This window comes from Ranitomeya imitator, chromosome 1 (assembly GCF_032444005.1).
Source record: "Ranitomeya imitator isolate aRanImi1 chromosome 1, aRanImi1.pri, whole genome shotgun sequence".
Classification (NCBI taxonomy): domain Eukaryota; kingdom Metazoa; phylum Chordata; class Amphibia; order Anura; family Dendrobatidae; genus Ranitomeya; species Ranitomeya imitator.
This window is the reverse complement of record NC_091282.1, coordinates 520019532-520037796: the sequence shown is the minus strand read 5'-3', so window position 1 is coordinate 520037796 and position 18265 is coordinate 520019532. Positions and strand designations below refer to the sequence as shown.

Genomic DNA, 18265 nt, shown 5'->3' with positions numbered 1-18265 from the left:
TTAGGGGATCTACAACAATGCTGGGTAGCCCGAATGGCAAAATTTCAATATAAGATTGCTTACCGTTGAGGAGCCGAAAACACCCATGCAGACGCATTGTCCAGAGTCACATGCGAGAAGCCTGGTCCCAATCGGAATGAAGAACTTGAGAATGAGGAAATTCCTGTTTTCCGGGGTACTATCAGGACGTTGATAGCAACGCTGGACCAAGTACAGGCAAATGCCTCAAAGAGTATACTGAGATGGAGAACTTGCACAGCCCGACAACAACTGCCCAGCAAGAATGAGAGAGAAGCCCTGACCACTGGAGTGCTGCAAATACTCCGACAGTGGGAAAGGTTATACCTGGAAGATGGGCTCCTGTACCGAAAAGTTCAGCCACAGAAAGCTTTGACAGTTATATGGCAGGTGGTGATCCCAGAGACACTTACACATGAAGTAGCCAAGGAGGCTCATAAAGAAGGAGCACATTTTGGTCTCGAAAAGACCTTACGCTGGTTGCAGAATACAATTTATCATCCCTTGATGAAAACAGCGGTTGAAGAGGTGTCCCGGCAATGTAGGAGCTGTGAGTTATCCAAGCCTCTCGAGCAGAGGACCCCTATCCAAACGGTGGTGACTTTAGCACTGATGGACATGTTGATGATAGACTATGTAACAATTGGACCAGGCTGCCAAGGATACAAACATTGTTTGGTGATGGTGGATCATTTTACTAAATTTGCGGTAGTAACCCCAACTAGAGACCAAACTGCAGAATCTGCAGCCCATACTATCTGTAAGAATTTCATCCAAGTGTATGATTGTCCGAAGAGGATCCATCCAGATCAGGGGGCCTGCTTCCTGGGCAAAGTGATGGAGGATCTGCATGGTTTATATCGTATTGAAAAGTCGCTGACAACCCCTTATCACCCTCAGGGCAACGGGGCTTGTGAACGTTTCAACCGCACTGTCATCCAAATGTTGAGGGCCCTGGAAGAGGATCGTAAGGCTCGTTGGCCGGAATTTGTGCCAGAGCTGGTATGGGAATATAACAACAGAGTCCATAACACTATGGGACACACACCTTACTCCCTACTTTTCGGCAGGACTGGCAAGGAGATTACTGATCTGGAACTGGACCCATAGGAGGACTACCCACGGACGGGGGTGTCCAACTGGGTGCAAGAACATCGGCATCAATTGCAGACCCTGTATCACCTGGTACGAACTAGGTTTCAAGAGTTGGAACATGTTGCACTGGCCCCACTGCGAGGGACATCTCTATAGGCCAGAGATTGGGTGCTGGTGAGAAACAAGCATTTGCGAGGCAAACTCGGCTATCAGTGGGAAGAAACACCACACCGGGTCATACGTCGGGTCCGCTCTGGAGGGCCAGTCTACAACATTTGACCCGAAGAAGAAGAAGGTGCCCCTTCCCGAGTGGTTAATTGAAACATGTTCCGGCCATGTGTATCTGATCCGAATGTAAAAGAAGAAGAAGAGGTTTCTCCTCTCGGAAGCCCTCCATTAATTCAGGTCGAGGAAGAGGAGGATGTGAAACAATTGCCAGTAGGAGAGAAAGAAGAACAGACACCTGAGACTTCTGTAATTCCAGAAATGACTGTTCTACCTGAATTGGGAGTGTCACCAGTCCTGTCGGTGCAACCAAATCCAACCACTTGGACTTCGACAGAGACTTACAGTTTACGTCACTCTGATTCGCTTAACTGCAGGAAGACTCCCTAACAGGTTTGATCAGGAACATTTCGTCTAGCGACAAATTGTGGAATCAATAGGAGAATGCAAACGCCTGCTGCAAGAAATCTCACCCGTGGAATGGCGAGCATAAAGAAGGGGGAATGTAAGGAAGAGAGATGGTCGCGGCGTGCCTTTTCCAAAGTGAGTCCGGAACCATCGGTGCTGTCACCCGGGTTGCACGGGGGACAGTTTAGTTCCCCAGAGAGACTTTTGAACTTAAGACCAGGGAGCGTGGAGGACAAAAAAGGGCAACAATATGCAGGAATCAGCTCAGTTTGGGTGGGAAGCGATAGTGTGTGGGTACAGAGTGCGAACCTTCCTGGCAATGCTGAGGTGTTATGGAAGCCCAGTTTGCTTTGATAGTAACCTTCAGCTCATCTGCATTGTTGGGTCTGGTGGCTCTCATCTTCCTCTTGACAATACCCCATAGATTCTCTATGGGTTTAAGGTCAGGTGAGTTTGCTAGCCAATCATGCACAGTGATATTGTTTTTTTAAGCCGGGTATTGGTACTTTTGGCAGTGTGGACAGGTGCCAAGTAGCCCATGTCCTGGATAGGTCTGTGTGTGGTGGCTTTGAAGCAATGACTCCAGCAGCAGTCCACTCCTTGATTGACCTAGCTGTGTGGCATGGCACATTGTCCTGCTGGAAAAACCAGTATTCAGAGTTGGGAAACATTGACTGACCAGAAGGGATCATCTGTTTTTCCAGGATAACCTTGTATGCGGCTTGACCTTGTATGCGGCTTGATTCATACGTCCTTTGAAAATAACAACCTGCCCAATTCCAGCCTTGTTGAAGAATCCCCAGATCATCACCGATCCTCCACAAAAGTGGGTGCAAGACACTGTGGCTTGTATGCCTCTCCAGGTCTCCACCTAACCATTAGACGACCAGTTGTTGGGCAAAGCTGAAAATTAGACTCATCAGAGAAGATTACCTAACTCCATTCCTCTATGGTTCAATCCTTATGGTCTTTGGCAAACTTCAGCCTGGTTCTCCTTTGCTTCTCATTGATGAAAGGCTTTTTTCTAGCTTTTTATGACTTGAGTCCTGCCTCTAGGAGCCTGTTACGAACTGTTCTTGGTGTGCACCCCAGCTGCCATTTGCCATTCCTTTTGTAGGTCACTTGATGTCATCCTGTGGTTGCTGAGTGACATTCGAATAAGATGAAGGTCATCCCAGTCATTGGACAGTCGTTTTCACCCTCTACCGGACTGTAGCTTTGTTGTCCTCAGTATTTGCTGCTTGTCCTTGTTGTAATGGATAGCAGTCTTAGAATTTTTAAGGATGGAGGCAACATGACGCTCACGGTGTCCCTCTTCTAGTAAAGCCAGAATTTGAGCCCTTCTTTTCCTCACTCAAGACTTTTCTTTTCAATGCCTTTGGCATGGTTAAAAGTTATTTTTGCATTCCTATTACTTTTGGGATATTATTAGTACTTGTTTTGTCATCCAGCTTGTCCTATTGCAAGAGGATTGTGAACACCACAGCAGTGTTTCTTATACTCTCCTTCTTTAAATAAGATTTGGTTCAGTTGAACACCTAATCAGAAGCACATTAAGTAGAATGAGGTGTACTCTGGTGCAGTGGTCTCTTAGTTTTTTCCAGATATATATATATATATATATATACTGTATATATGTGTGCATATGTGATGATGTTCATCTTTCGTAGTCGAAGATGACCATGACTTCTGGGATAGAAGAGAATTCGTAGTTACGGGCCCGGAGGTGGCTGATGAGTCCAATCCGGGCCCTGAAGGTTCTCCCATATACTTGACATAAGGAAGCAGATGTAGTCAGTACACCAGATTCTACTTGTGCCTTGCGGACAGATCACTTTCTTTTTGTGTCAAAGATTTTCCTATCTTCTGCTGCACGTGCTCCTGAGGTGATCCTGCCCTGCCAACCTGGATGATCCAGGGCAAGCTCTTCCCTTTCATTGGTGTTGACTTCCAGGTTTTTGAGAGACACCTTAAGGCAGTCTTTATAGCGCTTCTTCTGCCCCCCAACTGCTCGCTTTCCTTGGCACAGTTCTCCATACAGCAGTTGTTTCGGTAGTCGGCTGTCAGGCATTCTAACCACGTGTCCAGCCCACCTGGCTTGGACTTTTAGCAGGAAAGCGTAAACGCTGCAGAGCCCAGTTTGTTCCAGAATTGCCGTGTTCGGGACATTGTCTCTCCACCTGATATCTATATTTATATACTGTACATGTGTGTGCATATGTATGTATGTATTGATTGCATGAATGATGGAGAAAGATATCTACATTTTAATAAAGATAACAACTGCACAAATGGCAGCTATAATGCTATAATTTAGTGCTACAATCAATTTTCATAATTGGACAGTACTCACCCTCCCCCCAAAAAAGGGTACATATAGTGAAGCTTTAAAATTTTCAGTGGTTACACAGTTAATAAGAAAACCATCAAGAGTGAATACAATAAATATATTATTTCATGTCAAATAGATGGATTTAGGCCTCATGTGGGGTCAGTACACTGTATGCAGCATCATTTGGGGCCATTATACAGTATGGAGTGTCATATGTGGCTATTATAAAGTATGGAGCATCACATGGGGCCAGTACACTGTAAGCATCATCATTTAGGGCTAGTATACAGTATAGAGCATCATGTGGGGCCATTATACGGTATGGAGCATCATGTGTGGCCATTATACAGTATGGAGCACTGTGTGGCCATATTTTTTTGTTTATAATTATTGTTTACGAAACATTGAGATCAGAAGTGCTAAATGGGTGTGGTTGGGACATGACTAGTTGTGAAATGGGTGTGGTCAGAGGTGTGGCTTAAAATTTGCTGCGGCGCGCTGCGCATGTCGCTAACTTTGTCCCTCTTTCCCTTCCTCAAAAGTTGGGAGGTATGATACTGTACATTTGATATCTGATGATAACACATCCGGCACACAAATGTATAATTTGCTAGTGTTAACAAGCCCTAATACTGAGAGGCATAATACTCTGCTGTATTCCATCTTGCAGCCCTAGTTGGCAGCTATACCACTCCTCTTACTAAGAGGCTTATCCAAATATTATAATGTGTCTTAAACAAATGATGCCTACATATTATCTATAATTATTGAGATATTATTATGATTTGCAGCCTTATAAGTTTTAAATGATGTCTTTCATGTTCAAAGAATGATTCTTATTTCACTAATTGTTCTGCCTCTGCAAAATTATACTCACCGAAGGAATGAGTGAATAATGGAGAAACAAATATGTATCTATTAGAGTATGACAGGTGCCATTTTCATGGGTTGTTCTGTAAAAACATAAAAGAAATGAAATTCACTTCCCACAGAAGAATTAAAGAAATATTGATCTTATTAATATAATTAATATAAAATTATTACATTTACTCTATGTCTATAGACCATGAATAGAAAATAGCAAATTGGGATGAGACTTGTCAGTTGTGTCATAATATGCACTAATCTACAAATAGATGAAAATGGGACAAATTCTTCCAAATTAACCCCTTTCTGCCATTAGACGTACTATTCCGTCCATGTGGGGTGGGCTTTACTTCCCAAGGACGGAATAGTACGTCATAGTCGATCGGCCGCGCTCACGGGGGGAGCGCGGCCGATCGCAGCCGGGTGTCAGCTGCTTATCGCAGCTGATATCCGGCACTATGTGCCAGGAGCGGTCACGGACCGCCCCCGGCACATTAACCCCTGACACACCGCGATCAAACATGATCGCGATGTGCCGGCGGTGCAGGGAAGCATCGCGCAGGGAGGGGGCTCCCTGCGTGCTTCCCTGAGACCCCCGCAGCAGCGCGATGTGATCGCGTTGCTCCGGGGGTCTCCTACCTTCCTCCCTGCAGAAAGTCCCGGATCCAAGATGGCCGCGGATCCGGGTCCTGCAGGGAGGGAGGTGGCTTACCAAGTGCCTGCTCAGAGCAGGCACTTGGTAACGCTGCACTGCTCTCAGACAGATCGGTGATCTGTCAGAGTGCTATGCAAACTGGCAGATCACCGATCTGTATTGTCCCCCCCTGGGACAAAGTAAAAAAGTTAAAAAATCTTTTTACAAGTGTGTAAAAAAAAAATAAAATCCTAAATAATGAAAAAAAAAAAAAATATTATTCCCATAAATATCTTTATCTAAATAAAAAAAAAAAAACAATAAAAGTACACATATTTAGTATCGCCGCATCCGTAACGACCTGACCTATAAAACTGTCCCACTAGTTAACCCCTTCAGTAAACACCGTAAGAAAAAAAAAAAAAAAAAACGAGACAAAAAACAATGCTTTATTATCATACCGCCGAACAAAAAGTGGAATAACACGCGATCAAAAAAACAGATATAAATTACCATGGTACCGCTGAAAGCGTCATCTTGTCCCGCAAAAAATGAGCCGCAATACAGCATCATCAGCAAAAAAATAAAAAAGTTATAGTCCTCAGAATAAAGCAATGCAAAAATAATTATTTTTTCTATAAAATAGTTTTTATCGTATAAAAGCGCCAAAACATAAAAAAAATGATATAAATGAGGTATCACTGTAATCGTACTGACCCGAAGTATATAACTGCTTTATCAATTTTACCAAATGCGGAACGGTATAAACGCCTCCCCCAAAAGAAATTCATGAATAGCTGGTTTTTGGTATTTCTGCCTCACAAAAATCGGAATAAAAAGCGATCAAAAAATGTCACGTGCCCGAAAATGTTACCAATAAAAACGTCAACTCGTCCCGCAAAAAACAAGACCTCACATGATTCTGTGGACTCAAATATGGAAAAATTATAGCTCTCAAAATGTGGTAACGCAAAAAATATTTTTTGCAATAAAAAGCGTCTTTCAGTGTGTGACGGCTGCCAATCATAAAAATCCGCTAAAAAACCCACTATTAAAGTAAATCAAACCCCCCTTCATCACCCCCTTAGTTAGGGAAAAATAAAAAAAATTAAAAAAATGTATTTATTTCCATTTTCCCATTATGGTTAGGGTTAGGGCTAGGGTTAGGGCTAGGGTTAGGGCTAGGGTTAGGGCTAGGGTTAGGGTTAGGGCTAGGGTTAGGGTTAGGGTTAGGGCTAGGGTTAGGGCTAGGGTGAGGGTTAGGGATAGGGTTAGGGCTAGGGTTAGGGCTAGGGTTAGGGCTAGGGTTAGGGCTAGGGTTAGGGCTAGGGTTTGGGTTAGGGCTAGGGCTAGGGTTAAGGCTATAGTTAGGGTTAAGGCTACAGTTAGGGTTGGGGCTAAAGTTAGGGTTAGGGTTTGGATTACATTTGCGGTTCGGAATAGGGTTGGGATTAGGGTTAGGGGTGTGTCAGGGTTAGAGGTGTGGTTAGGGTTACCGTTGGAATTAGGGTTAGGGGTGTGTTTGGATTAGGGTTTCAGTTATAATTGGGGGGTTTCCACTGTTTAGACACATCAGGGGCTCTCCAAACGCGACATGGCGTCCGATCTCAATTCCAGCCAATTCTGCATTGAAAAAGTAAAACAGTGCTCCTTCCCTTCCGAGCTCTCCCGTGTGTCCAAACAGGAGTTTACCCCAACATATGGAGTATCAGCGTACTCAGGACAAATTGGACAACAACTTTTGTGGACCAATTTCTCCTGTTACCCTTGGGAAAATACAAAACTGGGGGCTAAAAAATAATTTTTGTGGGAAAAAAATTATTTTTAATTTTCACGGCTCTGCGTTATAAACTGTAGTGAAACACTTGGGGGCTTAAAGTTCTCACAACACATCTAGATAAGTTCGTGGGGGGGTCTAGTTTCCAATATGGGGTCACTTGTGGGGGGTTTCTACTGTTTAGGTACATTAGGGGCTCTGCAAACGCAATGTGACGCCTGCAGACCATTCCATCTAAGTCTGCATTCCAAATGGCGCTCCTTCCCTTCCGAGCCCTCCCATGCGCCCAAACGGTGGATCCCCCCACATATGGGGCATCAGCGCACTCAGGACAAATTGGACAACAACTTTTGGGGTCCAATTTCTCCTGTTACCCTCGAGAAAATACAAAACTGGGGGCTAAAAAATAATTTTGGGGGGAATTTTTTTTTTTAATTTTCACGGCTCTGCGTTAAAAACTGTAGTGAAACACTTGGGGGCTCAAAGTTCTCACAACACATCTAGATAAGTTCCTTGGGGGGTTGAGTTTCCAATATGGGGTCACTTGTGGGGGGTTTCTACTGTTTAGGTACATTAGGGGCTCTGCAAACGCAATGTGACGCCTGCAGACCATTCCATCTAAGTCTGTATTCCAAATGGCGCTCCTTCCCTTCTGAGCCCTCCCATGCGCCCAAATGGTGGTTCCCCCCCACATATGGGGTATCAGCGCACTCAGGACAAATTGCACAACAACTTTTGGTGTCCAATTTCTCCTGTTACCCTTTTGAAAATACAAAACTGTGGACTAAAAATAATTTTTGTGGGAAAAAATTTTTGTTTTATTTTTACGGCTCTGCATTATAAACTTCTGTGAAGCTCTTGGTGGGTCAAAGTGCTCACCACACATCTAGATAAGTTCCTTAGGGGGTCTACTTTCCAAAATGGTGTCACTTGTGGGGGGTTTCAATGTTTAGGCACATCAGTGGCTCTCCAAACGCAACATGGCGTCTCATCTCAATTCCTGTGAATTTTGCATTGAAAAGTCAAACGGCGCTCCTTCCCTTCCGAGCTCTCCCACGCACCCAAACAGTGGTTTACCCCCACATATGGGGTATCAGAGTACTCAGGGCAAATTGTGCAACAACTTTTTGGTTCCAATTTCTTCTCTTACCATTGGGAAAATAAAAAATTGGGGGCGAAAAGATAATTTTTGTGAAAAAAATGATTTTTTATTTTTACGGTTCTGCATTATAAACTTCTGTGAAGCACTTGGTGGGTCAAAGTGCTCACCACACCTCTAGATAAGTTCCTTAGGGGGTCTATTTCCAAAATGGTGTCATTTGTGGGGGGTTTCAATGTTTAGGCACATCACTGGCTCTCCAAACGCAACATGGCGTCCCATCCAAACCAAAGGAAGGGTGTGTTGGATTAGGGTAGATTGGCTAAATGGTTATTTAAAGGGACACTGTCACCTGAATTTGGAGGGAACAATCTTCAGCCATGGAGGCAGGTTTTTTTGGTTTTTGATTCACCCTTTCCTTACCCGCTGGCTGCATGCTGGCTGCAATATTGGATTGAAGTTCATTCTCTGTCCTCCGTAGTACATGCCTGGAGCTGGGTGATGGCTTATTTTTTGCGTGCAGAGCTAACATTTTCTTGAATTTTGGTGTGCATACGATCTTTTGATCACCCGTTATTTTATTTTATTGCAATGTAGTTGCGACCAAAAAAAAGTAATTCTGACTTTTGTTACGCCATTTAGCTATCGAGGTAATTCCTTTTTATACTAATTGATTGTCACCAATAGTCTCCATGGGAGACTAGAAGCTGCAGTACTTTGATTGCCTCTGCTACACACAGGCGATGATCAGGATAACAGCTCTTGCATTCTAACAGGTGCAAGACTGGTACCAAATTGTCAGAGACCTCCAGAAAACTATTTTAATTTTATGGGAGACATATTTTGTAAAAATGGATGTACATAGACACATAAAAAAATGCAAAGAAAAATAAAAACACTATCCCAACCTGTCGTAATCATAGCGGCCCTATTCTCACAAGACTTTATTTATTAAATTTGAAAATAACTAAAACGCAATAAATTGCAAATTGAGATTCTGATCATATTGCAAGGCTTGTTAAAGCATTGATTGTGATTTGTAGGATCTTTGCTTCCAACAGGTGGCGCTATAGAGTTCAAGTCCTTTTTCTCTCTGAAGAGGTAATTTGCATATTTAATTTCCCAGAGGAGCATTGCATGGCGAATAAGCCTCCTTAGCTTGACAAGCCAGAGCTGGTTTGTCACTCTCCACAAGGAGAAACGTTACCCCAGTCCAGAGACTCTCACTAAGGCCGGGATCACACATACGCGAGATACGGCCGAGTCTCGCAGGTGAAAACCTAGCTCTGGCGCCGGCACTCCGGAGCGGAGCGTGCAGCTCCATGTATTGCTGTGCGGCTGCATGCTCCGCTCCAGAGCTGGGTTTTCACCTGCGAGACTCGGCCATATGTCGCATATGTGTGATACCGGCCTTAGCCAAATCAGTGCTCATATTTTGCATCGATGAGGGCCAACAGCCCGAAACACTGTCTGCAAATTGAGATTCGGATTTGGCTTTTATCCTAAATCATATTGCAAGACTCGTTAAAGGATTGATTCTGACTTGTAGGATCGCTACTTCCAACAGGTGGCGCTATGGAGTTCAAGTCTTCTTTCTCTCTGAAGAGGCAATTTTCATATTAAAACACCATATGGAACCCGTTTAAAATTTCTATTTTAAGTTTAATTAGTAAAACTAAAGAATAAAGAACTATGAATTAAACAAATATACACACAGTTGTGCTCAAAAGTTTATATACAGGTCCTTCTCAAAAAATTAGTATATAGTGTTAAATTTCATTATTTACCATAATGTAATGATTACAATTAAACTTTCATATATTATAGATTCATTGTCCACCAACTGAAATTTGTCAGGTCTTTTATTGTTTTAATACTGATGATTTTGGCATACAACTCCTGATAACCCAAAAAAACTGTCTCAATAAATTAGCATATCAAGAAAAGGTTCTCTAAACGACCTATTACCCTGATCTTCTGAATCAACTAATTAACTCTAAACACATGCAAAAGATACCTGAGGCTTTTATAAACTCCCTGCCTGGTTCATTACTCAAAACCCCCATCATGGGTAAGACTAGCGACCTGACAGATGTCAAGAAGGCCATCATTGACACCCTCAAGCAAGAGGGTAAGACCCAGAAAGAAATTTCTCAACAAATAGGCTGTTCCCAGAGTGCTGTATCAAGGCACCTCAATGGTAAGTCTGTTGGAAGGAAACAATGTGGCAGAAAACGCTGTACAACGAGAAGAGGAGACCGGACCCTGAGGAAGATTGTGGAGAAGGACCGATTCCAGACCTTGGGGAACCTGAGGAAGCAGTGGACTGAGTCTGGTGTGGAAACATCCAGAGCCACCGTGCACAGGCGTGTGCAGGAAATGGGCTACAGGTGCCGCATTCCCCAGGTAAAGCCACTTTTGAGCTACAGAGAAGCAGCACTGGACTGTTGCTAAGTGGTCCCAAGTACTTTTTTCTGATGAAAGCAAATTTTGCATGTCATTCGGAAATCAAGGTGCCAGAGTCTGGAGGAAGACTGGGGAGAAGGAAATGCCAAAATGCCTGAAGTCCAGTGTCAAGTACCCACAGTCAGTGATGGTGTGGGGTGCCATGTCAGCTGCTGGTGTTGGTCCACTGTGTTTCATCAAGGGCAGGGTCAATGCAGCTAGCTATCAGGAGATTTTGGAGCACTTCATGCTTCCATCGGCTGAAATGCTTTATGGAGATGAAGATTTCATTTTTCAGCACGACCTGGCACCTGCTCACAGTGCCAAAACCACTGGTAAATGGTTTACTGACCATGGTATTACTGTGCTCAATTGGCCTGCCAACTCTCCTGACCTGAACCCCATAGAGAATCTGTGGGATATTGTGAAGAGAAAGTTGAGAGACGCAAGACCCAACACTCTGGATGAGCTTAAGGCCGCTATTGAAGCATCCTGGGCCTCCATAACATCTCAGCAGTGTCACAGGCTGATTGCCTCCATGCCACGCCGCATTGAAGCAGTCATTTCTGCCAAAGGATTCCCGGCCAAGTATTGAGTGCATAACTGAACATTATTATTTGTTGGTTTTTTTGTTTGTTATTAAAAAACACTTTTATTTGATTGGATGGGTGAAATATGCTAATTTATTGAGACAGGTTTTTTGGGTTATCAGGAGTTGTATGCCAAAATCATCAGTATTAAAACAATAAAAGACCTGACAAATTTCAGTTGGTGGATAATGAATCTATAATATATGAAAGTTTAATTGTAATCACTACATTATGGTAAATAATGAAATTTAACACTATATGCTAATTTTTTGAGAAGGACCTGTAGTTCACCAGAATTTTTGGTTTCTTGGCCTTTTTTCAGAGAATTTGAATTATATATATATAAAACTTTGTGTACATATTGGGTTTTATATATTTGTAGGAAAAGCTGAGCTAGTAAACCAACATGTGTGCAAAATTGCAAAAAAGGGGTCTGGATATTTTGAGCTAAAACACTTTTATGACAGCGAACCTCAAAGGCTCTAAAACACCTAAAATAACAAAACCATTACTCACCCTCCCCAGGTCCAGCGCTGGCTCCCTGCTGCTGCTGCTTGGGTCTTGGTGTTTTGGTTAATTGATTGGCTACTGCGATGATGTTCTTTGTCAACGAGACAATACCTCATAGTTTGTAAGCTTGCGAGCAGGGCCCTCATTCCTCCTGGTATCTGTTTTGAACTGTATTTCTGTTATGCTGTAATGTCTATTGTCTGTACAAGTCCCCTCTATAATTTGTAAAGCGCTGCGGAATATGTTGGCGCTATATAAATAAAAATTATTATTATTATTATTATTAATATCTCTATAGCAAAAACACCTGCTCTGTTATATTTAAGTATTTTAGAGCCTTTAAGGGCCACTTTCCTTGAAGTGGAAAAGGTGTAAAGCCTTCACAAACAAACTGCATCGAGAAATGACCAATATAAGTAAAGTATCTCCTATGCTTTGAATTTTATGCCCAGAAATCAGATTTTTCTACTTGGAGAAAACAGTGTTAACTACCGAGCTTGAGCTTTTTGTGTTAAAAAGAACATAGTGATCACATTTACAGTTACTATTAGAGTACAACAATTAACTTTAACATTAAACCTTTAAATGTTGAAATCTTAAATCTCTTAAGGCCCCTTCACATTAAGCGACGCTGCAGCGATACCGATAACGATTCGGATCGCTGCAGCGTCGCTGTTTGGTCGCTGGAGAGCTGTCACACAGACCGCTCTCCAGCGACCAACGATGCCGGTAACCAGGGTAAACATCGGGTAACTAAGCGCAGGGCCGCGCTTAGTAACCCGATGTTTACCCTGGATACCATGCTAAAAGTAAAAAAAAACAAACACTACATACTTACCTACCGCTGTCTGTCCTCCAGCGCTGCGCTCGGCTTCTCTGCTCTCCTCCTGTACTGTCTGGGAGCCGGAAAGCAGAGCGGTGACGTCACCGCTCTGCTTTCCGGCTCACAGCCAGTGCAGGAGGAGAGCAGAGCACAGCGCTGGAGGACAGACAGCGTTAGGTAAGTATCTAGTGTTTGTTTTTTTTACTTTTAGCATGGTAACCAGGGTAAACATCGGGTTACTAAGCGCGGCCCTGCGCTTAGTTACCCGATGTTTACCCTGGTTACCAGTGAAGACATCGCTGGATCGGTGTCACACACGCCGATCCAGCGATGTCTCCAGGGAGTCCAGCGACGAAATAAAGTTCTGGACTTTGTTCAGCGACCAACGATCTCCCAGCAGGGGCCTGATCGTTGGTCGCTGTCACACAGAACGATTTCATTAACGATATCGTTGCTACGTCACAAATAGCAACGATATCGTTAACAATATCGTTATGTGTGAAGGTACCTTTATAAGACCTGCTTAATGTCATGCTCCAGACCTAACACACCCCTGGTGAGATAGGAAAAGGAAAGATCAGTATTAAGATAATCAAGGTTTACAGTACAATCAGTTGGTCAAAGGTGAAAAACTGGCTAAAGCTCAGATCACATGTTATTAGCATACATTGAATGTGCTACATTCCCCTACGTATAGCTCCGAGTTATGCCACTGTATTGGCCACAAGCAGAAAAAAATTGTAGTGTGCAGTGTTTGGGGATTTTGTTCTCTTTATTGATGAAAAAAGATATGACTGTATGTGGAATGGTGGTAGGGCATTATTGTTTTGAAACTAATTTTACATATCAATATTACTAAGGACAACATCTGCATATTGGTTGTAAGTTTTTAAAGATATCCTGTAGGTTCTCTAGTTTTCTCTCACACTCCAAAAAGGTACGAATAGGATAAGAGACTTCCTTTAAAGCATAAAAGAACTGTTTAAACCAAGTACACGCGCTGGGTCCTCCTGTGGAATATCCAAACAGTTCTGTGCACCTTCTCACCTACTTTTCTTTCTTTGATTTATGAATTTAACCTGTAACTTGCTCTAAAAATTGTGTTAAATACAATATAAAAATGTATGAGCTCCATTGATTTTGCCTCTGTTTTCCTTTTTGCAGTGTGTCGCTCCATTACAGAGATATTCACATTTATTGCTTTTGGAGTGCAGTAGGTGAAATTTCTGCTTCTAGTGCAACCAAGCATTTCTTCAGTGTTTTCTGAAATTAAACATCTTCAGAGGCAGTGATAGAGGTAGGGTGACTGACATCAGCACCACCCCAAAACTGTCACCACCCTGAAAAATGATTAATTTCAGGGTGATGACAGAAGATGTTGTTCAGCGTTCCTGTCACTCACATTGCTTTCTATCAGGGAATTTTAAGATAAAGCAAATTACTAAAGCCATATTGAGTTGGGAACTGTGGGGGCCCTCATTCTGAGTGGGTGGGCTGTGGGGCCATCATACTGAGTATGGGTCTGTGGGGGCCCTCATACTGAATAGGGAGCTGCGGAGTAACATGCTGACAGGCCATCATACTGTCTAGGGGCCATGATACTGTGTTTCTGTTTGTGGTACAATGGGGATATCATGCTATAGAGGGCACTTTAGATGCATCATATCGTGGAGGTATTATATTGTGTCAGAGGCACTGTGGAGACATTACGTTCTGTACTATAGGTGTGGGGTGAAATTGTGTGGAGGGATTCACTGTAGGGACACTATACTCAGTGTCTGAGGGTGGGAGTATTTTTGGGAGCATCTTACTCAATGGCCATTAAAAGGATATAGCTAGTGAGAAAACTAAGGGTTTTAACCCCTTCAAGACCTATGACGTATAGGTATAGGTCGTGTGCCCCCATGTTTTCCGTATGCCTCTAACAGCCATGGTTGGAAGCGTGATTCACCCATGGCCGTTAACACATTAAATACCACTGTTGGTCTCTGACAGCTGCATTTAACATGCTCGAGCCATAAGCATTTCACAAACCTTGCCCATCGGCACCCATTTCACATGACCGCAGGTCGCCAATGGGTTGCATGACAACCCGGGGTCTGCAGGAGACCTCTGTGGTTGCCATTGCTGGATAAGTGGGATGAGCACTGGCCACAGGGCCGAGAGCAGATGATCATTTTAGCTACACATAGCAGGGCTGAAGCCCTGTTATTCATGTGGCATTTCACGAATCTGCATCTCGATGACTGAGTCCAGTTGTTACCTTGGGCGGAGTTTTCATATAATAATCATGTCATTGAGTCCTCCGCGAAGTCACCATTCTTCATCATTTATGGTCACTTCCCAGGTATTCCCCTTCTGGCATTGACCTCTTCTGGTATTCCTGCAGCCGTTGCTCTCACTGAAGAATTTTCTTGGATCTGGAGGTAGATCAAAGCCTCTCTGGAGAAGTCCTCCAAGTGGATGAAAAAGTATGCCGACAAGAAACATCTGAATCCACAAACCTTCCAGCCTGGAGATAAGATGGGGCTCTCTTTGAAATATATCCACCTGAAGATGCCATCTTACAAGTTGTGTCCCGGCTTCATCAGTTAATTTGAGTTCATAAAGCATATCAACGCAGTATCTTACAAATTGAAGCTCCCAGCTTCATTACATTACTTTGAGGATCCTGGTACCATCCTGTGAGGTTGAAAACATCTTAGTCATGAAAAAGGTAAGATGGAAGACCTTTTTCCTTGTGGATCGGAAATGGTTTGGTCCCAAAAAAGAACATCCATGCTTCATGTCTTCTGGAGAGATTCCTTGCATACTTGAAGAAGATGGGGTCATTGGGAGCGTACTTTAACACCTGTGTCAGCGTTCCTGCTGAGACACGGAGGTACTCACCGCCCCAGCTGCTCTCCTGCTTCTGTGCATCAGGATCAGCATGTGCCTCACAGGTCCTCTGGCAGCGCACTTCCTTTATTTTAAAGAGACAGTGAGTGAACTCCTATTGTGCCCCTAGCCTATAGCTGTGAGGCACTTAGTACTTAAGGCACCGCCACCTGTTAGGAGGTGTCTGAGCAATAATTGTAGTTAGTCTGCTTTTAAGCTATTACCTTGTTATAAGATCCATGTACCAGTCCAGTTAAACCTGTCCCAGAACAGTTGTGCTTTCCGGTATCCGTTTTGCATGGGACTATACTGAAACTGCTCAGGTGGTAAGTGTAACTGAACATGAAACAGCTCTGGCGGTGTCTGAAACCCAGACCACTTGGGTGATACCTGAACCTAAAACTGCTCCAGCAGTACTGGAACCAGAAATCGCCTCTGCGGTACCTGAACCCGAAACCACTCTGGCGTTACCAGAACCTGAAACTGTCCAGGAGTAGCACCTGGCTTCCAACTGTGGCACAAGTCTAACCACACCATCAGGGGCTCTAGTGAAAAGCCAGGTGTTGACCTAGTTACGCCCCTGCAGGCACTCCCTTGTCCATGGTGTAGTGGTTCCACGAAGCATCTGCTTTACATATGCTTTTTTAAATAATATTCAGCATACTGGTGGCATGTAAAAGGGTTTGTCCAGCAGTGGATAACCCTTTTAAAACCAAGCTTTTTTTTAAAGAATTTGGGGATTTTTTATATTGTTCATGTCTTTTGTCCCATGTCAATATATTATTTTAAATGAAGATTGTTATTGAAAACTTTGCTAAAAATATTACATTAACCACTTAACATCCAATGACAGACAGAGTTCATCATTGGACTCCTCCCCCTGTTTGGTGCAGGCTCCAGCGATGAGCCCGCAACTTTTCTAGCACATGACAGCTGATCTGACCAGCTTACATGTGCCCCTAACAACTGCGAGTGGAATCGCGATTCACCACCGGCTGTTAACATGTTAAATGCCGCTGTCAAACTCTGACAGTGGCATTTAACATGCACGCGCAGGAGGCGCGTCATTAGCTCCTCCCATCGGCGCCCATGTCACATGACAACCCAGGGTCAGCAGGAGACCCCTGTGGTTGTCATAGCCAGATAGATATAAGCATATCTTCTACATAGAGCAGGGCTGCACCTGCTTTATGTAGCAGAGCCGATTGGATGATTACAGCTTCTAGTTTCCCATGGAGACTATTAAAGCAAGTAAAAAGTAAAAAAAGTTTACAAAAATATTTAAAAAATTTAAAAAATATAAAAGTTCAAATCCCCCCTCTTTCGCCCCATTCAAAATAAAATAATAAAAAAATCAAACATACACATATTTGGTCCTGGTTGTTACAGTGGCATTACTTTCCTCACGGGGAGAGTGATGTCACGCTTGGAAGTGAAGGAAGATCTCTTTTATCAGGTAATCACAATGCACACAACATGTTCACATGCCAGGCCAGAAGGGGGAGCACTAAACCTGGTTTAGGGGGAACTTCCCTTTTGATATATTCTGGTCTGGAGGGAAAGTTAGTCAGTTGGAAGGAAAATCAGACAGTTTGTGCCTAAAAGCAGACTGGAGCAGTCTGAGGCAGAGAGAAGTGTTTGGGGCCATGCAGCCGGAGGTGATGCAGCTCCAGGATTGAGAGAATAAGAAATAACAGTGTTTACTGAGCATGCAGGAGAGTGGAGCACAGGAGAGTGACACCAGGGGAGCATAGCTGCGTTTGGGCTACATCCCTGGACGAGTGCAGATTTCGGTAGCCGGAAGACCGAGGTTCTGTCAGACTCTAGGAGGCACAGAAGAAACCTGCAGGACAGCTGAACTACTAGGAACCTGTCCGCCTTAAGCCTATGTGCACACGTTCAGGATTTCTTGCAGAAATTTCCTGAGAAAAACCTGAAATTTTCTGCAAGAAATCTGCGTGCGTTTTTTTCGTGTTTTTACCGCGTTTTTGGTGCGGTTTTTTTTGCAGATTTTTCCAGACATTTCCCAATGCATTATATAGGGGGAAATCCACAAAAAATCTGCAAAATTAATGAACATGCTGCGTTTTTTGCCAAAATGCTTTTTTTTTTCGTGGAAAAAACGCATCACGTGCACAAAAATTGCGGAATTCATTCAAAATGATGGGATTCATAATGTATGCTTTTTTTGCAGTTTTATAGCGTTTTTATAGCAAAAAAACACGAAAAAACGCGAAAAATCAGCAACGTGTGCACACAGCCTAAAACCCAGAAGGCACAGTAGAACATAGAGCCTGGTTCATGATAGAGACCCTATAAAAAGGCTCGGGCCACCTGTCATGCGGGTTTGTGTCCTAACCTTCATGGAGGACAGAGAGAACTGTGAGGACCTTGCTAGAAGCAATAGGCAGTAAGGCTATGTGCACACGTTGCAGATTTGACGCTGCGGGTCTGCAGCAGTTTTCCATGAGTTTACAGTACCATGCAAACCAATGGAAAACAAAATCCGCAGTGCACATGCTGTGGAAAAAAACGCGCGGAAACGCTGCGTTGTTTATTCCGCAG

At 43.5% G+C, this 18265-nt stretch overlaps 1 protein-coding gene across 2 annotated transcripts in view; it reads right to left on the bottom strand.

Annotated features, from left to right (window-relative positions):
* The window catches only part of LOC138676973 (stimulated by retinoic acid gene 6 protein-like), a 633869-nt gene that overhangs the window by 185161 nt on the left and 430443 nt on the right, over positions 1–18265 (bottom strand). For both annotated transcript variants that reach the window (XM_069766703.1, XM_069766713.1), the window contains one exon: positions 4956–5031. In XM_069766703.1, coding sequence (XP_069622804.1) covers positions 4956–5031 — 76 coding nt within the window. The remainder of the gene's footprint in view (positions 1–4955; positions 5032–18265) is intronic.